Source organism: Alexandromys fortis, unplaced genomic scaffold, assembly GCF_014885135.2.
Source record: "Alexandromys fortis isolate MF-2015 unplaced genomic scaffold, M_Fortis_MF-2015_v1.1 scaffold_5, whole genome shotgun sequence".
Taxonomy (NCBI): Eukaryota; Metazoa; Chordata; class Mammalia; order Rodentia; family Cricetidae; genus Alexandromys; species Alexandromys fortis.
Genome location: NW_026067924.1, coordinates 15,536,423 through 15,561,985, shown reverse-complemented (window position 1 = coordinate 15,561,985; position 25,563 = coordinate 15,536,423). Strand labels below are relative to the sequence as shown.

Genomic DNA, 25,563 nt, shown 5'->3' with positions numbered 1-25,563 from the left:
GAGAGAGAGAGAGAGAGAGAGAGAGAGAGAGAGAGAGAGAGAGAGAATGTTTTTTAACCAAAATTCTTTTTTGAAAGCCTAATGTTCACTAGACAGAGGTGTCTGAAGCTCAGAGATTTCTACCTGACCATATACAGGTTCGCTCAGTGGCAGACACTGACAGATCGACACAGGAGGTTTTCATGCCTGTGGCTCTGCATCTGTGGATGCAGCCAACCATCACGAAATATTCCAAAGTTCTTTGTTTTCTTTCTTTAGAGTGACAGTCATTCTGACATCCAGTACTGGGGAAGCTGAGGTTAAAAAAAAGACTGCCAAGAGTTCAAAAGGCAGCCTGAACTATATTGTTTGAGACAAGACCAGCCTACCCCCCCCCCGCCAAAAAAAAAAGCCACTACAATTCTGAGTTATATACTGATATCAGTCTCAAAACCCCAGAAACAAAAGAGGCCTAATACTGAGCAAGCATGGTTTTTTTTTTTCTTCATCAGCATACTGTGGGTGATACAATATATAGAGAGAGGTATTGGCTAGGGTTTTGTTGTTGTTGTTTTGTTTTTGTTAACTTGACACAAGCTGGAGCCATCTGGGAAGAGGGAATGTCAATTGAGAAGATGCCCCATCAAAGTTCCTGTAGTTAAATCTGTAGGGCAATCAATGATTGATGTGGGAGGATCCAGCCCACTGGGGGTAGTTCCACCCAACAACAGGTGGTGCTAAGAATTAGGACACTAGACTGAGCAAGCCATGAAGAGCAAGCAGTTAGCAACACTTCTCCTCCATGGTCTCTGCTTCAGTTCCTGCTTTGAGGCTCCTGCCTTGAGTTCTACCTAGCCCAGGCTTCCTCTGGTTAAATAAGCTAAATGAAACCTTTCCTACCTAAGGAGGTTTTGATTAGTGTTTTATCATAGCAACAGAAAGCAAACTAAGACAATAACTATTTACACAGACTTACATTATAGCAGGTTTATAAATAATCTAGAGATGACCTCAGACGTACACAGCAAGATGTGTGTGGGTTATACGCAAAGGCTATGCCATTTTATATAAGGGACATGGCGCACGGATGGGGAGAAGCTGGAATCAAGCTCTAATACCCTACAGACCCTGAGGACAAGCATCCTCAGGATCCAGTGAGGCAACTGCCACCAGCCACACAAGGATCGAGAGCATCCAATGCAAGGAGGTAGGATTAACAAACAGTTAACAGAACCTGCAGTAGCATCCCAAATTAACCATCTATATAACAAAGGCATGCACAATATATAGAATCTAAATCAAAGTGCAAATGACCAATATCCTTTCTTCATCTTGTCATCCGTATTCATCTGCCTGTGTGTGTGCACATTCATGTGCGTGTGTATGTGTGTGTATATGTGTTCATGTGGAGGCAGTAGGTCAACCCTGGGAGATGTCCACCTTGTTTGTTGACACAGGATGTCTTACTGACCTAGGCTAACCAGTTAGGTTAAGTTGACCAGTTAATAAGCCCCAGGGATTTGCCTAGCTCCTCCTCCTCAGTGCTGGATGCCACCAGGCTTGCATTTTTGTGTTGTTCTGTTTTTGCATGTGGGTTCTGAAGATCAAGCTCCAGACCTCACACCTACAAGGAAAGTGTTTTGTTTCCTCCCCAGCCTTCAGTGTTCACCATTCTCTTCTTAATGCATTGACTGAGCCTAAAGTATATGGAGAATACCAGACTCCCATCGGGAAAATCACTTATGAAGTCATATATTTTAAGTGAAGTGTTATAAAACCCAATAAATAAATTCCAAAACGAGAAGACCAAATTAATCCTGACAGCAAAGAGTCCATTGGCAAGTGTGGGTACCTGGCAGAGAGCCAACCTCTGACTAGACTCCAGAGGATGCTCCAAAGGCAGAAGGGTGGTCCCTCCCTCTTCCTGAGCCCACGTTTTTACATGAGGTCTGTGTTAATAAGCTCAGGAATGACAGGAAGTTTCAAAATGATAGCACTGGAGAAACTCGGGCTCTTACGACCCAAATGCAGTACACATTGGCATGCCATCCTTGACTCTGGTTATTGTGGGATTCTAATCATGCTTGGTATTCATGATTGGAGAGTTTACAGCTGAACGAGGTGGCTCCAGATGGTCCTGCCTTGACATAATCTGCCAGCCAGCAGGATGCCGGTGTGGGTCCAGAAAGCCATCAAGCGGAGGTGAGGGAGGGTGCATGTCGTGGGGACCGTGGGAAGAGTTTAAAAAAAAAATCTGTTTTCTATTATAGAACCATGAATATACATGTTTTCTAGGAACTAAAATATGTCACACTTAGTAGAAACTTAAAGCTATGGTTGCAAAACTCGAAACCTTTCAGAACCTGTGTGTGTGCCATTAAGAAACCAGTATGTTTCAAATTGAACAATTCAAGACAAACATCTGAAAAGGACAATTTAAAATTCTACAGATCCTATTTTATAAAACAATGCTGATTCTCAAAGCACACATTTTAGTACAGACTCCTGCATCATATGAAAGCTAGAAGCAGGGAAGCAGTAGTTGGGACAAGTTCAGGCAGACCAAGCTGTCCTCACCCAAGGGCACAAAAGAACCTTCTTTGCCAGTGCAGTACCTACTCCTGCCACACTGGGGGGATAGGACATGAGGACGGGACATGAGTGACTGACAGGCTACCTTAGAACCAAAGCCTGTCCTGCAAAGGACAGATGACCACTGTGTCCCTATATTTGTTTTACAATAATTAACAAAGGAACACAGTTGCACATTAGTATATGTAGAGAATTTCCAAACATTAAGAAAAAATAGCACTGTAAATAGAAAACTAACCAAGAATGCCAAGTAGCAACATTCCAAGAAGATACACAAGAGACTAAGGAAAAGTGGGGGAGATGCCCTAAGCTAGTGGTTCTCAGCATGTGGTTCGTGACCTCTGAAGACCGCTGGAAAACACGGGTATTTACATTATGCTTTATGACAGTAGCAAAATTACAGTTATGAAGTAGCAGAGAATATAATTTAAGGTCGGGGGTCACCACAATATGAGGAACTGTATTAAAGGGTCGCAGCAATAGGAAGGTTGAGAACCACCACTAGAGAAAAAGAGAACACTGAACGCTTACATGTTTCAGAGAACAAAAAGGACATACGCTGCAGAGCTCATGACTATAACCCTAGCACCCTGGAGGCTGAGACAGGAGGATTGCCATGAGTTAGTAGCCTGCCTTAGTTACAGAGGAAGGGAACAATCAGGAGTTCATGGCCGAATTGTGCTACATGAAGACTATATCTCAAAAAAGCGGGGGGGGGGGGGTGAAAATGGAAAATAATATTTAGTGGTGGAGAGACTATAAACAAATTTATACAAAATACTCCTACGAGGAAGCGGTAAGAGATATGAAAACTCTACATAGGCACATATTCTTTAAGCCCGTAATTCTATTTAAGGAAATTTATCCTAAAAAGGAAATTCAGGAAATAAGCAAAATTAGTGGCCAAGCTCACATCAATGACACTGGCACTGCTGGAGAACTTAGCTATGCGTGTGGTCCATTATTCAAATAAATCACTCTATAACTTGGATCATCTTGTGGCCCCTAAAAGTGGGTGTGTTTGCCAGCATCAACAATCACAATGCCCTGAATGGCAGCAGCTTGTGAAACACCAAACACGGCACATGTAGCTCTGCACGCATGTACGGACGTCAGAAAACAGCAGGAAGGTTGGGCCCAGACCGTGATGAAATTAAAAATAATTTTTGCTTACTTACTTAACCTAACAGCATCTTTAAAGTTTTTGCCAGAAAAATGCCAATAAGTTGATAATTATCAGAAAAGGGATCTTCTGAGAATCAATCTCTGAGTATAACAGGAAAAATGAAAGAAGTGAATCTTAGCTTGGGACCTGTATATGGCTCCTGGAATCAGATCAGCTAGAACTGACCTGGGGAAATTTCTCACTACTAGTTGACATGCTGGTCAACACTAACAAGTTAGTGTTAAACAGGGGTACACAAGTATAGGCACATGAGATGGTGAGATTTATGAATCAATTGCAATTCTAAAACACTTCTAGAGTAATTCTATAATCAGAATAATGTGTGACAGGATGGGTCACTAGCCAGAGCTGCTGGCGCTTAACTGAAGTGTAGTCATGGTGACCACTGAGACAGGGATGACGTCAGGCAGAGCCCTGGATGAATCATGCTTCTACCAGCCAGAAACTACAAAACCAAAATGTACGTTAAAAACAGAGAGACAACGTGGCCTCATTCTCATAGAAAGGGACAGTACTGAGACAGGAATATCCAGGGTGTGATCCACAGGTGAACAAAGGGAAGAGCAAGTGACTCTGGAGTGGGAAGTCTATTGAAGCAGAGACCCCCACAGATGAAGATTTTGTCGGGGTCACCGAAGCTCTGCAAGTATCTGGAGATGAAAAGGTGTTCAGGCACCAAGCAGAGCACGGAGACAAATTTAAGAGATGGGGGTGGGGCTTTTCTAATACTGTTGTGAGCCAACGCTCACTTAATAACACTGCAGGCAGAGCAACAGAAGGGACAGGGTCTCATGAGTGACTAGATAAATAATGGGGGAGAGGGAGGTCAGATCTGAGAGAAAAATAAAGCGTTTCTGGGAACAGAACAAAGACTGGAATTGGGGGACTACGGCGGTGACTCACAGCAAGCCCCCAAAGCCTCTGTGTGAAGTAGATGTTCACCCTGAAAGCTGGGGAAGTGAACATCTTTTGCCAAAAATGAACCAAGAAGAAAAGTGAGCTACAAGACTAGAGGCAGCCAGCACTCCCTGGGTCAAAGCTTAAACAATTAGGACTGCACATAAATTTAAAAATTATTTTCTACAAAGAAGTCATTTAAGTTTAGGTGATCAAATTGGAATTGTACAATACCTTTACATTAAAACTACCATCATAATATAATTTGCATATTTAATCAACTACATATCGGAGTGATGGTCAAAAGCAACAGGTAGAGCAGTCAGAAACACAATATGGTGTATATCACATACACTGTACCTTTAGGTGACAATGAGGTTCTCGAGAGGTTTAAATGCTTCAGTCCCTTTGGGAGTTTGGCAAACTGAACACTTAAGGAGGAGACACCTGAGAAAGGAAAACAGATTATTAGAATTTCAGGGATTTTTTTTTTTTTTTTTTTTTTTTTGGTTTTTCGAGACAGGGTTTCTCTGTGGCTTTGGAGCCTGTCCTGGAACTAGCTCTGTAGACCAGGCTGGTCTCGAACTCACAGAGATCCGTCCGCCTCTGCCTCCCGAGTGCTGGGATTAAAGACGTGCCTCACCACCGCCCGGCTTAGAAGCATAACTGTTTTACGAGGTATAAAAATTAAGTATGATTTATTTCAAGGAAAGTAGACGTACTTTTCTATCTGAAGTTAGGGCTTCTTTTGTAGTAGTTCTCTGTCATGCCCCCACCCCTTCCTTCTGTGCTATCCCCCAGGCTGGAGAAATAGCAGACTCTAATACATACACTGTCTATAACGTTATCCTTACATATTCCACGTTATAATACTGTTCACAGCAAAGCCATGACTCATGAACTGACCCGGTCAGTGAATGTTTTATATGTAAGCACAAAGACCTGAGTTTAATCCCCATAAACTACATTTTTAAAAACCCAGAAACAGTGACACACACCTATCATCCCGTTAATGAGGAGGCAGAGATAGGTAGAGTCCTGAGGCTTGCTGCTCAGTCTTGCCAAACAGACAAGTGTCAGAGAAAAGGAAGAGCTCCAATCTCAAAGAAACACAGTGGGCAATGCCACTAGAGGCTGATGTCTGGCCTCCGCAGCATAGGCACACACTGGTGCACATAGGCACATGTTTGCCACATACAGACACAAACATACAAAAATAATACTATGTTAAGTATGCAGGTGACCTGTTACCACCTGGGATATGTTCTCAGAGGTCAAAGTACACAGCACTAAACAAACTCTCCTAAACTAAGGGACAAAGTCTTAAATCTAAGCAGCTATAAAGAACTTCTGTCTCTGTCTTTCTCTGTCTCTCTCTAGGTAAAAAAGACACAACTCCTCTAGAGAGGGAGATGCAGAGCCTTGCTCTTCTTTGTAACCTCTATCTTAATGAGATGATCTCTCTTTGGAATGAGCAGATGCAATTTCATTGTTGTCAAGAACAGGGTACCTTTAACTACTCAAGTAGCAGTTCTGCTAAAGGAACCAGCAGGCCTTATTTACATATGTGTGTGTGTACCAATAATAAAAATGCATAATCAACTGGGGAAGGAAGGACATAGGAGAGGCATAAGAAGAATTGACAGGGCCTGGCGATGGTGGCGCATGCCTTTAATCCCAGCACTCGGGAGGCAGAGGCAGGCGGATCTCTGTGAGTTCGAGACCAGCCTGGTCTACAGAGCTAGTTCCAGGACAGGCTCCAAAGCCACAGAGAAACCCTGTCTCAGAGAGAAGAATTGACAGGAGGGCAGGGAAGGAGGGAGATAATATAATCATATTTAATTTTTGAAATTAATTCAAAAGATTGCATAGGAATATAAATGTTTCAAATATTCAAAAGTCAAAAATGGAGGTGAGGATGGGGTAGGGAGTAGGAAGAGAGGAGGCTGAAGTTGAGAAGCAAAATAAATTAATACAATTGAAAGTCGAAAGTGGCTTATCTGAATAAAAATATCACATGCTAAGAGATACACCTAGACATGTGTTTAAAAGTTAAAAATGAAAAAGATAAAATATATACAGCAAAATAACAAACACAAAGAAATACTGCAGTTATAATAAAATAATTTGGACTTTACAAGGAGATAAGTGTGACATTTCACCAATGAAGAGACTATAGTTATTCTAGTCCGTTATGTTCTGACCAGCATACTGACAGTTATTAACTAAGTGTGACAGAAATTAAAACACATGTATTTCTACACACAGGCACACACATAGACAGACAGAAATTTTTTCTCCAAAGTGCACTTTGAGCCCACATACATCAGTGGTGACATAAGTTAAGTCATGAGCAGACTGTGTTTCTTTGGCTCTGGTTTCAGGGTCAGAGTGTGTTTCTTTGGCCAGCCCTCTTACCCTACAATCATTCTAAAAGTAATACCTATCAGAACAAAATTCTCTCTGCTAAACAATAGCATTAAACCTAAATTTTGTTGTGTTTGGGTTGATTTCACTTATTTTAACTTTCTTCTTTCGGGAGACACAGTTTTGAAACATTTAATAACCAATGTGTATATGTGTCAGAAACACATTGGACACTATTTTAATCCGTGAATGCCCACATTCAAAGGTAGAAATGAACCATTTGTTTTAGGTATAAATGAAGTGTGTGCTTTACACAACCAGACATACCCACATGTCTGTTTACTCATTACCTATAAACACATTTTAAGAAAAGAAGGTACCCCCAAAAGGAATAAATAACATAGCAACATTATCTTTGGAACTACACAAGAGCAATCCAAAGCAGCAAAAGTGATAAATAACAAACTCCTAAGTTTCAAATTCGTGCTGTGTAGTCTGAATTAGTTTTAAATAGGTCTAACAGTAAGGAGAATTGAACTCTTGATCCTCCAGGCCCCACCAGTTGAGTATTGTGATCATAGACACTTGCCATCACTGTTGTCTTTAAAAAGATACTTTTTTTTTTCCATAGAGGATGAAGAGGTTATAATGAATTATTGTTCTGGGTGGTTTAAAAACTTCAGAATACAAAACAAACAAATACTAATGATAGCCCTTGCTAAAGTTGTTCCTGCCTCCCTTGGTAGAATATGACACCCATCATACAAAATAAAAGGATGAGAGGTCAGAGGAGAGGAAGGGAGGGGAGAGAATGGAGGAAAGAGAACAGGAGGAGGAAGAGAAGATACGTACATACACATATTCATGTAGACACACATACAAGTGTGATGTACACCCTGAGGAAGAGAAGAGTGAGGCACTGGTGGTCAGGAGGGCCCCACATGCTCCACACAGAAGCCTTTGGCACAGTTGCGAAATAGAAGCCTCAGCAGGTATGAAAGTGTAGGTGTTGCCAGGCGAGAAGTAAGAAAGGGAGATGCCCTATGCTTGCTGAAGCTGGTTTCCTAACAGGGTAAGAGAAGAAAGTGATCCCAAATGAACAAGGTCATTACAGAAAGGTCAGGGGACATGATGAGCCTCCAGAGCTGTGAATTACAACCAAGTTTATGACTTTCAGCTTCCATTGGAGATTTTATTACTAGACCTTCCTAAAGATTTTTTAAAAGTATGTACAATAAAGATGTATTTTTCTCCTCAAAATGCAACTGTTCTAGCTTCCTCTACTTCAAAGCATTTTTATCTAATAAGAAAGTAATTATAAGATGTTTCATATGCTAATTTGCTATCCATCATTATTAGCTGCCATACACAGGAAAATTAAGTTTGACATTGTAAATTTAACCCCACTAGTCACATGTGCACTTAAAAGCTTAAAACACGGTATACAGTTTCAACATTGGGCCACCCTGGTGTCACTGAGATTCACACAGTGAGAAATGGGATCAATAGGCCCTGGCTAATCTAAAGCATTATGTTAATGAGCTAACAAAATTCTGTCTGCAGGGCTCTAGCAACGTGATCCAGGGAAATAAATGTAAGACCTATTTCGTATCTGTTAGGAAGCACACAGGGACCACAGTGGCTCCCACCACTTGCAGAGCTGAAACAGGCTGATGGACGTGATTTCAGAGACCTTACCTAAAAAGCAAAATGAACAAAACACAAATACATGAAGATAGGGACACTAAAAATATTAAATCACATTAAACCTTCTAGATTTCAAGCTGAAGAGATGCTTTACAATGGTAAAGAACAATCGCTGCTTTTCCAGAGGACAAGTGTCAGTCCCTAGCACAGAGCTGTCTACACCTCCAGTTCCAAGGGATCAGATGCCCTCTTCTGGCCTCCATAGGCACCAGGGATGCACGTGGTACAGAGACACACATGCAGGCAAAACACCCACACTTATAAAATAAAATTTAAACCAAAAAAAAAAAAAAAAAAAAAACAGAGTAAGATTTTGGCCAATTCCTGTTAGAAAGTGGAGAAAAACTAAAAAGAGTTAATAAGCAAAATACAATAAACTGTTTCTATTTTTCCAAATAAATGAAAGCCAGGTGTGATGGCTCATACCTGAAGGCCAAGCACTCAAATGACCAAAGCAGGAAGATACTCATGAGTATGATAGCAGACCGGACCATGTAGTTAGTCCAAGGAAAGCCTGGGCTATAAGGATATAGGGCAACAGGCCTACAGGAAACAGGCTAAAGAACTACAAGGGTTGCAGGGCCACCAGGCAACTGGGCTAAAGGTCTAAAAAACTACAGTGGTTACAGTGCTACCTGGGACACAGGGTCACAGGGAAACAAGGTTACAGGACTACAGAAAAAAACAGGGCAACAGGCAAATAGGGCCACTGGGCAACCACAGGGCCACGGGATTATAGGGCCCTGTAGAAAGACAAAAAGACAGGCAGAAAATACAGCTTCCGGGGGAGGAAGGGAAGAAGAGGAAAAAGAAAACGGATTAAGAAGAAAGAATTTGCAAATTAAGGGATACTGGTGAGTGGAGAGGAAATAGACTCAACCTATCTACCTTTTATGTGTTCTGAAATTCAAACCCATGACCTCTAAAACATACTGTATTGCTTTACTCTATTTAACAATAAGGATATTAAATGTGGATAAAACAATTAATCAAGGAAGGCATTGTTTTACATCTGCCACAGAGAAACTTGACATTTGAAGCGTTAGAGAGATTTCAGAAAGTCCTTTGACATATAATGGAACAAACTAACTTGTTCAAACAGCACAGAACTGCTTAATTCTACATCTGAAGGGCACTTGTATAACCAGATCCAAAAACCCACCATGCACACAGTGCATTGATCCACTGACCAATGGTGAGGCAGGAAATCACAGGAGGGAGTCTGCGCACACAGTCTATTCCATCCTTGTCCCAGACACACGGAGACACAGCAGTTTCCTCACCCTTAAGGCATGAGCAAGAATATCTATACTGCATCTTCTCTAGGTCATGTCTGTCATCAAATCAAGTAGAGTCAGAGAGACTCTACCTGGTTCCTAGTGCTAGGTGACACAGTTGGGAGGAGGGGAGGTGGCAGAGGCAACTTCAGAAACCTGATACACATCGAAAGACAGATAAGAAGCCACCAAAGATGTAAACACAATCCCAAGAGCTATTTCAAATCAGAGCCACCAGTGATGGTCGGAATAGGCACCTTGGGTCAACGATTGTAAAATAAACAGCATTAGGTGGGAATCTAAATCATGTTTAAGTAAAATAATCGAACTTGGAGGTGCTGTGTGTAATTCCCACTCGGCCACATTCACCACTGTTCCAGAGCTGGTAAAGAGAAGAGCTGCTTCTCCTACAGACATGACGACGCCCCGGAGAAGCCCGCACTCCAGCCTGCGTGCTTAATTTCAGCCTGGCCTCATGCTTAGGTGGCTGGCCGTGTGACCCAGTTTTAGATTCAGCCTCTACCTTCCGTCAGACTCCTGACTTCAGATGACGGAAGTCACCCCTGAGGTTCCTGTGTGAACGCTACCAAGAGATCGCTTGCCACACACAGCAGAATAGTAAAGGCAGAGCTGCCTCGGCGCCCTCAGCTCAGCTGAATAATTAATCTTCACCAAATACCTAACACTGGAAGATGAAAGGCCCTATTCAACAAGGCTAGAAAACATTTCCAACAGAAAAGGAAAACAAAATGTTCCCTCCGGAGATGGAGCGATTCCTTCCCCAACCCCATCCGTCGGTGTTTGCAGACCAAGGTGGAGAAGTTAGCCCCAGCTGCTCTTCCTGTGGCAAAGGCAGGCACTGCCTTCTCTGCCCATGAACGGAACGCTTTCCTTGGATTTCCCTTTGTGTTTTACAGTGGTGGGACGGATCCCAGTGCTTCACGCACGCCGGCCAAGCATTTTGCCATACCCCAGCCCCAGATGCAAACATGTTTGATGAGCCTTTCTCCTCCCAAATCTGATCCTTCAACCTCACAGTAATTATATGTTCAAACCTTATGAAGTATTAAAAGATATGTATGATAGGTACAAATTTAAACTGGTCATCAAGATTCTGGCCCACTCTCTTCAATGCTTCCTATAGAGCAAGACAGACCCATGACTGTAAGAGGGGGTCACCACTTAATTTTTTTTTAAGTTTTTTGAGACAGGGTTTTTCTGTATAGCCCTGGCTGTCCCAGAACTAGCTCTTGTAGACCATGCTGGCCTCGAACTCACAGAGATCCGCCTGCCTTTGCCTCCCAGGTGCCACCACCGCCCATCCTCACCACGTGACTATTAAATCAGGAGATAAGGGTTTGTACTGATGCACACTCCTGTACTCTCAGAACTTCTGAGGTAGAGACACGAAAGTACAAATTTGAGATCAGACTAGACTACACAGCAAAAGTCTTGTCTCAAAAAAAAAAACAATAAAGGCCCCAGAGGGTTTGTGTTGAGTGGCTCACTCTATCAGACAGGTATCTGAAGGAAGCAAAAGCTTCTGAGGCCAATTCTAGCTGGTCCCTAACCTCATAAACTGCCCTGTGAGAGGGAAGACACAAACAAGCAGTCCGTTGGATCTGGGAGTGGTCTCCACCGGGATTGAGCAAGGGCACAGGGACCCTGAGCCCTGCAGCCCCAAGGGAAGTTACTCTGCTGCTGACCAGTGGTGAGGAGGACCGAGGGTGAGCATGGGCGGGACTCCCAGTGTATGAGTGAAGGCCAGTGTGGAGAGGCCTCCAAGTTTGTGTGGAAGACTCTGGCAAGGACTCCAGGTGACTAACCTGAAGTTGGTACTACTCCCCAGCCCGGTAAAGTAGGATGCCAGTGTCCTGCACCTCTGGCATCCGTGATAATACGAACGGTTCGGTACCTCGGTCCTCCAGCGGGTTCCCGGCGAGGTTGATCATGTGAAGGCCTGAGTTAGGATTGTGTGCTAGAGCACTGGCCAATTTCTGTGCAAAATCTCTGCAAGGAGACAACGTGGCAGGAGTAAGGAACAAAATGCAGACTGCTCAAATAAGACATTTCAGGTTTAAAACGGAATAAAACCAAAAAGAAAGAAACTCTCCCTTACAGTTTTCCATATAGGGCAACAAGGACAGCTCAGGGACAGATAGAGCTAGGGACAGAACACTTGCCTACACGGGGAAAGCGCTAGGTTCAAATGCCACTCTGTGGGTGGGACACGGGGAGAACAGACACACACATAATATTCAATTCGTTTTGATTTGGCAAAACCTCACACAAAAGAGCAGAGTAAAAGCATGATTGCCCTTTGGGTTACCTATGAACCCCCCCACCCCCCCGCAAAGGATCATTTTGTCCCCATGTAATGGTCCTACTTAGGAAGGTTGTGGAATTCTTAAGAGGTGGACCCTCACTGGAGGAAGTGGACCACCAGGAACCAGCCTTGTGGTTTTGAAGCCGGACCACACTTCGGGCTGTTTGCGTCCTGAGTACAGACAATGTGACCAGCTACCTCAAGTTCCTTCTTTGAATGAAGAACTGGATTCTCAACTACTATACCAAAAGACCCCCCTATCCCACCCCACCCCTGATCTCCTCACCCCCACTCCATCTACCAGCTGCCGGAGGTTTGGTATCACTTCCAGTTCGAGATACACTGCTAAATGCAGCTTACAGTATCGCTGACCCCTTCCTGTTTTTTAAAAATTCCACAGCAATCCTGTTTTCTTGAAAATTCTAGTAGGCTCTTCATTCTATCTTACTTCTTATTTCTTGTAACACACACAGATGCAAAACTGATTATTTTAATTACTGAGTTAAAGGCCATCATTACTAGCACCCGATTTTGTACAAAAAGAAAAATCACTGTTTTAGCTTTGTTTTAACCTGAAATAGCACACTAAGTGCTGGGGTGACAAAAATACCTGCCTTGCTCATTAATAACAATAAAGCCTTTGTTCTAACAGATTCTACCCCGTGCTCTTCAGAATAAAACTCGGGGGTGAAAGAGCGGGAGAAATGACTAAAACTGATTAATGTAAGAAAATCACAGGGAGTCCGGTATTATCACTACTACAGTAGTAAAAGCTGGGCGGGCATCTTCAGTGACACACGTGTTTTGTAAGGACGACACACTCATCATCTGCCTGCTCTCAAAACCTCAGTTACTATCTCCATTTCAAAGGAAAAGATGCTGAGATGTAGACTTCTAAATTCCATGCTTGAAGCTTCAGGCACTTCACTAAGGCACATACTCTTAACCACCACACCATGGGCCCTCAGAACGTCCCACAGCACTGAAGCAGAGCATGCTATCAGATGCTTAGCTTTCATGATAATGACGGTATCATGGGCTGATTGACTGGTGTGTGTTGTGATTTGACTGTGAAATTTACCCCATCGGCTCATGTATCTTAACATGTGCCCCTACCCCCAGCTGTTAGGGAGGTTGAGGAACATTGGGCAGTTGGGGGCTTTGTTAGCCAATGCAGGGCCATAGATTTGGTGATATAGATAATAGCCTGGCCTTTGTTCTGCTTGCTGACCCCTGAAGCATATAACAGCCACATGTGTGGCACCTGCCCTCCACTCCAGGATCCATGACACACTGCATCTGTGTCTACGCTGAGCCTTCCTCCCTCGAGTTGCTTCTGTTGACTATTTTGTTACCATAAGAAGATTAATATGAAGTTTTTTTGTTTATTTTGTTTTTTTTTTTCCAGAAGGAAACATTATTTGTGTACATTTGAATATTTTTTAAAAGATCATGTACTGATCAAAAAGGCAAATGACATAAAGTCATGTGTTCACATATTCAGGAAAATACTCACGTTCTGAGTCCAGCATTTTCCAACACCAATTCTTCCAGTCGATTGGACCTACTCACCACCCTCAAAATCTGTTCACAGACATCTGTGGACTGTAACAGAGAACACTTGTTGACTGTTCTGAACATCTGATGAAAACCATTTCACTTGAGTGCTATAAATATACGAATCTATGGGGATATAAGCAAGTGAAACTCTCATCCATACACATTCATTCAAGAACTAGTCAGACAGCATCCCCATCATGCACCACCATGAGAACACCACAGCACATAATACAGAGTCTCCAAGTGCACTACTCCTCAGGGAAGGGACAGAATTCTGCGGCCTGGCCTAGTGCCAAGCCCCACACTAAATCAATATCTACATGCTAGTAATATTTTAAAAGTTATTTTAAATTATGAGTGTGAGTACATGTGTATTTATGTGAGTATCTGTGTCTGGGTATGTGCGTTTGAGTCCAGGTACTCACGGAGGTCAGAGATACAGGACCCTCTAGCGCTGGCATTACAGCTGGTTATGAGGCACCTGATAGAGGTGCTAGAGTGGAACTCAAGTCCTCTGGAAGAGCAGTATGAGCTCTTAACTGCTGAGGCAGCTCTCCAGGTCCTTCATAGGTTTTCATTTTTGTTTTTAAGTCATGTAGTTATGTAATTATTACACAGGGGAACTGAATATTGAGAACTATGCCACATGCTTTTCATATTTGGATTTCTAAGTGTTCATATTTTTATACTGGCTTACTCTAAAACTTACTGTAGCTCAGGTGTTGATAAATGATTTTATACAATTGCATTATAACCCCTGGGCAGTAGTGGTTCGCGCCTTTAATCCCAGCAATTGGGAGGCAGAAGCAGAGGAATCTCTGTGCGTTCAAGGCCAGCGTGGTCTACAAGAGCTAGTTCCAGGACAGCCAAGGCTACACAAAGAAACATAGTCTCAAAAGAACAAAACAATAACGACAACAACAAAAACCTGCATTATAATCAAGGGCTTACTTAAATTGTTTATGATATAAATAAAAGAGATGACCTGCCTGTGTACCATGACATACAGCAATGCACTTTATAAAACAAACAGATCCATCTCCTCAGTGCATCTGAGTTCTCTGACTTTATCTAGCAGCACATGTTCAGCTGGCATATCCAATAACTGAAATACAGTCTGAAATAAAATATCCCAAAGCGCTTCAGTTGGGTAATCTTCACAAAAGGCTATCCTGGAAATACCCAGAGTCTCACTGTCTCTCATCTCCCTTACATGCTGCTTTGTTCAATTCAGTCCAGAAAGCTTGCCTCACACCATTCCTGAGCTTTGATACATTCAAGTGAACTGACAGCAAAGGCAAAAATCAACTCTACCCAAGCCAAGGCAATTCCCATTAGGCCGACAGCAGTGATCTCCCATGTCTTGGCCCTATGTGTGCCACTCTTTGTTTCGTGATGAATGGGTAAGGAGATTGATTGAGCTAGGTGTTGTCATGGCTTAAAGTGAGCATCTGGATCATGTTTTAGCAGGAATTATTTTAAGAGCAGTTTAAGCAATCATACAGAGTCCTGGCTAGCTAGCAGAGCATCTAGAAGAGGAATTTACCCAAAGGGAGCTTTGACGAATGAGTGTCCATATTGAGTGTAAACACTGTAATGAGAATGTATTTAAGGGAGTGTATGCAGGTGCAGTCAACTCTTCTTTAAGAGGTCAGTAGAGCAGAGTTCTAACAAGTTATTCATTAATGGTGCTAACTTTTATTTGTGCCAACTACATGAAAAGCAGACTTTTCTAGATCCAAGAATGTACAATGGTAACATTTTATAGAAATGCATACACATACCTAGATACAAAATAAAATAAAATAAAATAAAATAATCATAAAAATTATCTTGTCTACCACATTGACAGTGCAGGATCAGAACAATTCATTTGTAAAACTAGGAATATCATAGTTCTTTAGGCTTATTTATAACTTGTTTCTAAACATTTGACATTTTGAAATGAAATGTGGCCTTTATAAATATTATACTACAAAGTTTCATAAAAGAAAAAGTTGAAAAATAGTGGAGGAGGGCGTGGAAAGAACACAAGAGCCAGAGGATGGAGAAGGATGCTGTAAACGCTGTTCCACTATGCAGCTCTCATCTCTCTTACGTGCTACTTCCTTCCATTCAGTCCAGAAAGCCTAAATCAGACATCCTGGGCTTTGACACATCCCAGTGAATTGACAGTAAGGCAAAAGTCAATCACACATACAAACCGAAACCCCTAAATAGTAACAAGAGAATTAGCAAAATAAGTAAATAAACAAAATATAGATGGAAGCCTAGAACAGAAACAATGAACCAAATACACTGCCTGGTACAGTCATGTCATTGATGCAGCTCCTGGAGTTACAAACCCAGAAAGCCAAACAGACACCAGCTCTAAAGCTATTTTATATAGTCAACAGTGCTACACAGAAAGATGGTAGTCACTGCATACTGTGTACTTGGAAGTCTTAAAAATGTCCTTTCAAAGATGGACACTATATCACACACCTACAATCCTAGCATGAGGGAGGAAAAAAAGCAGGCCTGGACTATATGAAATATAATATGATACACATGGTTCAGACGAGGATTATAGCTGCTAATAGTCTTCATGAGATCCACACAGAGCATGTCAATCACTTTCTTCTTGTGGCATTTTGAGAAAGGTGGCTTTTATTTGGGCTAGGAGAATCACCTTAGAAATTGTGAGAGTTGGTGTAACTTCAGGGACCTTATTTTCATCATGAACTACATGCTACAAACCCCTCAACATGCTTCCACTGTTGGCTATTCCTTTTAAGTGAGCTATCCTTCAAAAGTTGTCACATACTGTCAGGAGAATGTGGCCTTTCCTTTAGCTTTGGGTGATGGCAAACTCTTTTCTTTTGCTTTCTTTTTGGTATCCACTGTGTCCACTTAGTGTTGCCTGCTGGGACACAGGACTGACCTGGGCTTGATCTTACACAGGTCTTGTGCAGGTGACCACAGCTGCAGTGAGGTTCTAAGGACAACAGCCACGCCATGTGCAGAAGACAGCATCTCACAGCACTCTCATCCTCCGGCTCTTACACTCTTTCCACCCTCCCTTCCACGATGTTTCATCTATTTTGTTTTGGAAGCTTTGTAGTATGATATTCACAAAGGTCACATTTAATTTCACAATGTCAAATGGTTAAACACAAGCACATGTAAAGGTGGGGAATTCCATTCAGTGGAGATGTGCTTGCCAAGCATGGCCAAACCCTGGCTTTGATGCCCAGCACCATGTAAGCACCATGTACAGAACTGCACATGTATCCAGTTTATAAAGGGACAATAAGAGTAGTCCTCAGAGACTGCCACTCTATTCACACTATCCCAAGGTATCTAAGGAAACATTTAAGCCCTTCCATTCTTTGTTTTCCCAGGATGAAATCTCATATATTACTTATATTCTTAACACTAAATCAGTTACAAGAAAAATGATACCAGGTAGGAACAATGATGAAATACCAATACTAACTGACTGAATGCCTTTCTGCACTGAGGAGTTGGGAAAAAAATTCCAAAAAAAACTACCTAGCTAAAGCCTTTTGCAAACTTTCTCAAGGATCCATTTTGAATATCTTATGCTTGTATGACCATTTAAATAAAGTTGATAAAATGTGTCTTGGCAAGAATCTGTTCTGGTTCAAAGATCATTTCTCTTTCCTCCAAGGTCTACCCTTTCCCACCTGTAACTGCTATGGGACAATGGTCTTGTGCCCTGTAAAGATTTGTCAGTGTATTAGTTTAATAAAATGCTGATTGGTCAGTAGCCAGGCAGGAAGTATAGGCGGGGTGACAAGAACAGGAGAATTCTGGAAAGAGGAAATGGTCAATCTGCAGTCAACACAGAGGAAGCCAGACACAGGAGAAGGAAGATGAGAATGCCTCACTGGTAAAAGGTACCAAGTCAAGTGGCTAACACAGACAAGAATGGGCTAATTTAAGACGTAAGAGTTAATAAGAAGCCTGAGCTAATAAACCAACCAGTTTATAATTAATGTAGACCTCTGTGTGTTTCTTTGGGGCTGAATGACTGCAGTACTGGGCAGGGCAGAAACCTCTGTCAACATGTAACCTCTGCTAGCTCAGTCCTAGAGATGGTCCCATCCCAGGAAACCTGAGGCTCCCATTCCCGTGTCCATCATTGATACCTGCTCATTCATGGAGGGCTTCCCTATTCTATTCCTGGTATCCCAACCCCATCACAATCATGCAAAAAAATGGCTACCTAGCTGGGTTCGTTCCCAACCTACCCAGTTCCACATCAGTTTGTTTCTCAACCTCTTTACTAGTCTGTAATGATGATTATGATAATGAAAGAATCAACAGTTGTGAAATTCCTAGATAGTCAGGGCCTGATTAAAAAACAAAACAAAGCAAAACAAAATCTGCTCACTGTGATCTCTGTGAGCTCATCTCAGTGTGGGCAGATCAGTTTTATGATTGGGTTCTCTCATTCATTTGTTCAGTGATTTTACTCTATAATTATGAAATAAATTCTGACCAGGCAGATACTTTAGCAAGAAGCTACAATGCCCATGCAAGACAGGGATGAACATGACAGCAGCTATCACACAAGAAGTTGAGGTCCAGGAAGGTTCTAGATAACTCATCTCCACTCCCACAGTCTGGTTGGAAGAGTCATGGTAAGAAACGCAGGCTTCTGACTCTATACTCTTTACCTATGCTGCCATGGCTCCTAAGGGCCCCCAAATGAGTTCAGCCATTTTCAAACCCATGATGCCCTAAGTCATACCTACTCTAGGCAATTCATACACATGAGTAACCTGTTCACAGGCTCCATTTCTGCAAAGTCTTTCTTAACCCAGCATCTTTATTAGAAAAATCTCACCACCAGATTCCTGCTTCTATACAAAAAAAAAATCTAAATTATTTCTCATCCTAAATGAAGTATCTGAGAAGTAACTTATGGACAAGTATCTTTCCATATAGCAGCTTTGACTTGGTCTACTTTCCAACAGTTTCTATTACCAGAGCAGACCAAATATTTGTCTGTTCTATTTAATATGAAAAGCAACAGATTTCACTTTGGTTTTATTGTGTCTATACATAAATCCCCTACCTAATCAAAAAAAAAAAAAAAGAAAGAAAAAGAAAAAAGAACATATATTGAATTAATATTAAATATTATAATCCAATCAGACCATGTCTACCTGTTGATATTTCCTGAAACTGCTCTCTCTCTTGTGAGAAACTTGGTGGTGATGAACTGAAAGGCTGAAATATAAAGCCAGCTGTTTGCAGCTGTGCAAATGAGACTTTAATAGCTTTTGCCAACTGAATGAGTGTGTAGAGAAGGCATTACTAAATGTGCCTTTCTGTTCTAAAATTGCCTGAGGCAACTGAGAAGAGGAGGGTGAATCTCTCTGAAGCTCTCACATCACAAACTTCAGTGTTATGCTAATCATTCCTAGGAATGAGATCTCCTCAAGAAATAGAATGTGTGCAGCTCACCAGCATGGTACCAAAATAAAATCTTTCTGACAGTGAGCGAGCTTTTGAAGTTCAGCAGAGGCTGGGCGATGGTGGCTGTCATTTTCGGTGACTTACCAGCTTAAGATCCTTGGAGGACAGTTTGGTGAACCACTGATTATATTCCAGGACAGCAATGATGGGGATCAGGTCTCTAGAAGCAAAATTAATAAAGAACATGAGCATGGTCCTGCAGCATAGGTCCAGTGACACTGCATCTTTAGGGAGGTCTGGTGGTGCCTACAGGCCTGTCATTTCATCACTTCTGGAAGAAGGCAGTCAGAATATCAGAAGTTCAAGATCAGCCTTGGTATATAGCTAATTCAAGGCAGTCTAGGACTTATGAGGCTCTGTCTCAAAGAGCAAAACAAAGAAAACTAAGACATTACATTTTTATTTGACATGTGTGTGTGTGTGTGTGTGCGGGTGCACATGTGCCAAAATTTATGTGCGTAGATCAGGGGAATCCCACACTCAAGAGTAGACTCTTCAGTTCTACCTTGTTGAGGTGAAGTTTTCTGTCTCTCTGTTGTGTTATTCAGGCCTGAGAGCTCCCAGGCAATTCTCCTGTCTCTGGGAATCTGTCTCCCATCTCACTGTGAAGTGCTGAGATTACAGATGAATGCCGCCACATCTGCATTTACCATGGGTTCTAAGAACTGAGCTGGGATCGCCAGGTTTATGCAGCAAGCACTTTTACCTACTGAGCTATGGTTCTTGACCCTCCAAACAATTTTACTAGTAAACAATTCAGTTCTCTGCAACAGATCATCATACAGCAAAATACAAGCAGAATTCCACAAAATTAAAGTAAATCATCCCCAGCACCTCCAATTCCAGTTTTCCAGTAGAGAGAAGCTGATGCTAGCATTCAGAAAGAAAACACATCTAACACCACGCTAATGGGCTTGTTTCCTTAGAATTCTTCATCGATTCACAAGCATCAAGAATCTCACAGTCTCCGAGAGGTTGTTCCCCAAGCAAAGATAATGCTTTATCCTCTCTGATAGCAAATGGATTCTTGGTGCTCAGCGAGAGTCCTGCAACCATTTGGTGGTTCTTACACTTCCCAGCAGTGATCCCATCCTTGAAATAGAGCAGGTGTAATTATCTCCAGTGCTCCATACAAGCTCAGAAGCTATGGGGAAAAGGTCTGCATGTGAAACCCTGCCTCTACACCATTTTCTCAGTCATTGGCAGTATTCCTTGCCTACCACACATGGTACTGCCTAAGCAGAATACCCTTCACCGCTGAGCAGTGTTTTGAAAGTTCGCATGTCCTTTGATGCCGTCACCACACAGCTCCTCTTCTGTAGACCTGCCTGTTGACCCCACCACAGCATGGTGCGTGCCTCTTCACTTAGCACTTAGCTCTTTTCCGTTCACTGCCTCGGCATCTGACTTCTACAACCTCAAGCTGTAAATCTTTGAAACTTAAGCTCCAATTTTAGTTTTGAGTTTGATAAGGCACAGACGCTGCAATGTTGCCTGAAACAGCAAAGACGGGTGGAAGGTGGAAAAAGCTGAGTTGCAGCTGACCTGAGAGCTACACAGAAAGGGCCTGGGTCGACCTGCAAACAAGCCAGGAGATTACTGTCATGTTTCACAGACAAAGGCATTGATTTGCAGAGAGAGGAAGTGAGGCTGAACCAAAAAGATAACGAGACTCTTTTCTTTCTTAAAATGATTTTTCCCATTTGGAGGAGACATATTAACCATATAAAACAGTAGAGTTCACTGTGACATATTTGTGTATGCATATAATATATTTTAGTCATATTTACCTAGTCTCCCTATTACTTCTTACCTCCACTCCAGCCTCCTCATGACCAGCTTCCTGTTCCCCGGTAGAACCACTTCTACTTCCCTGCTGTTTTCTCCCAACTCCACCCGCTAAGCTCAGGTTCAACACATTAGGGAGAAGGGAGAATACATGATGCTTGTCTTCCTGAATCTGACTTATTTCAATTAACATGGTGAGCTATGCAACTCCATCCATTTCCCTGCATATGATATGATTTCATTCTTCTTTGTGGCTGAGTAAAATTATACTGTGGAAATGATCCATGTTTTTTGACCCAGTCTTCTATAAACAGACACCTAGGCTGATTTCCCAATACTCGACTACAATAGATATGGATGGATGGATAGATAGATAGACAGACAGACAGACAGACAGACAGATAGATAGCCAATAGATACATAGAGATGATGGTGATGATGATGATGAAGATAGATACAAGATAGATAGATAGATAGATAGATAGATAGATAGATAGATAGATGATCAATGGATACGTATATAGATAGATAGAGATGATAGATAAATAGATGATCAATAGATATATAGAGAAGATAGAAGAAAGACAGATGATCAATAAATACATAGAAGAAAGGAAGAAAGAAAGAAAGAAAGAAAGAAAGAAAGAAAGAAAGAAAGAAAGAAAGAAAGAAAGAAAGAGATGATCAATAGATACATAGATGGATACATAGATAGAGAAAAGATAGAAAGATAGATAGACAGACAGACAGACAGATAAATAAAGCAGACATCACTGCTATATTCAGGCTCTGGTTCCAAAGAGTTTATGCCCACGAAACTACAGCCTTTGCCAGATTTTGAAGCCCCATGTGTGAGCTCATCAGACCTGAGTGAGAAGATGAGATGCATCCTCACAGCTCAGAAAAACAATGTAAAGAAAGGAGCAGGCGCATCCACAGGTTCCATCTGCAAGGTTTTCTGCTTATTCGTCTCTTCCTTAACTTGCTTCAAGTTAAGGTTATTTTGAAGTTAATATTAAAATCCAGGCTTGGTGACTGGTACCTGTAATCCCAGCATTTGGGAAGTAGAGGCAGGAGGTAGTTCAAGGTCAGCCTTGACTAGAAGAGGTCATTTGATGTCAACTGATAGGCTCAACAAAACTGAACAATACAAAACAAACCATTAGAAGGAGACAGCCAGTATCTTAATACAAACAGTAAACACTGCTCCAGTGCTTACTAAATACGGGGTAGGATTACTGCGTGCTGAAGTTTAAGAGGTGAGTGATTTGTTCTCCTGGCCCTCCCCAAAATGCCGTGAATAACAAAAACAACTGGGGCCATGCCAAATCCTAGGAATGTTACAAGTGCCCTTAGAACACAGGGACCAAGTAATTCCACCTGGAGCAGATGGGCACAGTTCACAGGGTTCCTAAGATGGGAAGGGGCCAACTAGGCAGAAAGAAAAGAACAGAATACTTCAAATAATTAGGGATAGATGTGTGCAGGCATGGGCGACTGTCTGTAATTCAATCCATTCATATATTCAGTAAGTGCCAGCCACCACACATGAATGGGGGGGGGGGGGGCTTAATGTAACAATGAACATAACATTCAATCTCTGCCCTGTAACAGTGACAGCCTGGTACAGCCTAGCCAGCAACCAGGGAGAAGAAAGCAACTATATTAAAGGAAAGAAGCCACATGGACCAATTCAAACCCCAGCAGCCACAGAAAAGCCAGGCAAGGTAGCACACGTCTGTAACCCCAGTGCTGGAAGTCTCCAGGGACTACTGTCCAGGGAGTTCAGACAAAACAACAAACTTCAGAGACAAACCCTGTCTCGAAAAATACGGTGAAGCAACTGAAAAAGACATCCAGACATCTATCACTGATCTGTCCACATGCCACATATATACCACACCACACCCACATACCACCCCCAACACACACAGACCACCACTGATCTGTCCACATGTATACCATACCACACCCACACACCCACATACCACCCACCCCCAACACACACAGACCACCACTGATCTGTCAACACGTCTACATGCATACCACACCACAGACACACCCCCGCCACACACACAGAGACTCAAACATCCAAATTATAAAACTGGGCATAAGATCTATAGGATCCAAACAGACATTTCACCAAAGTTTACACATTTACATGCATCAAACAAACACATAAGAAGGCTCAAGGGACCAGCCATAAGAGAAATGCAATTCCAAGCCAAAATCAAAGACCCCATCCCCACAGGTGTGCCCCTGATGTCAAAACGTCAGGCAGCACAAATGTGGATCAAGACACAGCAGAACTGGATCTGTTCAAAAGTGGCCCGTGGAGAGACAAATGGCATTCTTGGTGCAGAAGATAGCTTGACTCTCTGTCTTGAGATTTTATGTACATGTCCTGTGACCTATTTATTGATCTAACTCCTGAGTTTTTGCCCAACCTAAGGGAAAACTTACATCTGCACCAAAACTTAAATGGTCTTATTTATCATCCCTGTATTTATCATCATCAGAATGTTAAAAGACCACAGGTGTCCTTCAGTGATGGCACATGCATTGGAGGCTAGGTTAGAAGAGATCATGTTCAGCTTCTGCCTGGCTCTGGCTCTTACAAGCTCACCCAGAGAGCGTGGGTGCTTTACGAGGAAGCCAAGACTTCAGGAACGGGCCACATCTAGGCCTCGCAGCAACCAGCTAGCAGACACCAGCCACCATAAGAGTGACTAAAGAAGGCATCACTGTGAGTTATAGCTGTGTTGGCTGTGGGCTATTAAATTGGGAGGCTTACCACAGAGCAACACAGAGCCACAACACTTGCTATCTAAGAACTAAGGTTTGACAGCTGCATAAAGAAACCTGACTGGAGGAAAACAGCTTGTCAGTAAAGAGATTTTTCAAAAAGCTACTATCTGCAAGGCTTGGGGGATGTACCCAAGGAAGCGCAGGGTGGGAGCATCAGAGAGATGGGAGGGATGGAACAAACCTCAGGGGCAAGAATTGTTCTGAGGTTAGGAACAAGAAGAAGGAGGAAATAGAGAATTCTTCTCAAGTTGGTTCACAGGATTTCCTCCATCAAATTATGCATACGTGATTGCTAATCTTGGTTGTCAACTTAACACACTCGGGAAGAAGGAGCCTTAATTGAAGAGAAGGAACCTGAATTGAAGAATTGCCTCCCTTGGACTGGCCTGTGGCTATGTCTGTAGGATATTTTCTTGGTTGTAATTGAGTAGGTGTACCCAGTCCACTGTGGGCAATAACAGCCCTAGGCAGGTGACCCTGGGCTACATAAGAAAGGTAGCTGAGCATGAGCCAGCCAGGAGTAAGCAGTGTTCCCTCAGGTTCCTGCCTTGAGATCCTGCTTTGGCCAAGTAGACCCTCTCCTCCTAAATTACTCTGGACCATGGTATTTGATAACAGTAACAGAAAAGCACATTTCCATCACAAAACCCAAAAGATTGGGGAAATTCTTGCAACTCAATAGAATGGTAGGGAAGAGGAACTGTGATTAGGAATGGATACATACAGCCCCAGAGAGGCAGAGGCCTCTTTCTTGATCTAAGTAGTAGACATAATGGCTGAATTTACAATTATTTGCATCCTGGTACACATTTGCCCATTTTTCTCTATGGGAACAACTAAAGAATGGCCTTAACAGCATTGTGCATTAGTAGACAATAAGCTAAGTAGAACGTCTGCCCAACAGCAGAATGGATCAACTGTGCAATGGCCTACATTAGAATGCAAAATGGAAACAAAAGTGAATGGACCTTTGCTGCCCATGCCACCCTGAAAAGCCCCCATGGCTTCCATAGCTTCACATGCCACCCTGAAAAGCCCTCGTGGTTTATTGCTGCGTGTGCACCCTGAAAAGGTCCCATGGCTTCCATTGCTGCAATTCATGCTAAAAAAGGCTCCACAGCTTCCATATTTAACAATTTTCCACCTGGCAAGAACATGCAGAGAATGGGGAGACTCAAATCTGGGTAGACAGATGCCTAGACAATATTTCAGGAAATGAGTATGTCAAAATTAAGGACTGAATGGAACCCTGAATCTCAAGTCAACATGACAGCTAGGGAAAGAATGAGAGCAGCGATGGGGAACTCAGTCCTGCATTCAACATGCGGCATCAAGGGGTCAGCAAGGAGAAAATACTGGGAAGTCCCATTTAAACAGAAACTATATAAGGCAGCTCGTGACTGTCTTCACTTCCTAGAGCTTATCCTGGAAGGCTTTGTCAGAACTTAACAGATACACATGCAAGCAAACCCCAGACAACACTCTACTGGATGATTTCACAGTTTCTCTCTCCTCTGTCTCTCTGTTTCTGTCTCTCTCTCTCTCTCTCTCTCTCTCTCTCTCTCTCTCTCTCTCTCTCTCTCTTT

The 25,563-nt window shown here is 42.4% G+C and overlaps 1 protein-coding gene across 3 annotated transcripts in view; it reads right to left on the bottom strand.

Annotated features, from left to right (window-relative positions):
* The window catches only part of Carmil1 (capping protein regulator and myosin 1 linker 1), a 262,924-nt gene that overhangs the window by 93,594 nt on the left and 143,767 nt on the right, over positions 1-25,563 (bottom strand). For all 3 annotated transcript variants that reach the window (XM_050142253.1, XM_050142251.1, XM_050142252.1), the window contains 4 exons: positions 19,466-19,541; positions 13,848-13,936; positions 11,921-12,015; positions 5,015-5,101 (listed from right to left, as the gene is read on the bottom strand). In XM_050142253.1, the coding sequence (XP_049998210.1) occupies positions 5,015-5,101; positions 11,921-12,015; positions 13,848-13,936; positions 19,466-19,541 (347 nt within the window). The remainder of the gene's footprint in view (positions 1-5,014; positions 5,102-11,920; positions 12,016-13,847; positions 13,937-19,465; positions 19,542-25,563) is intronic.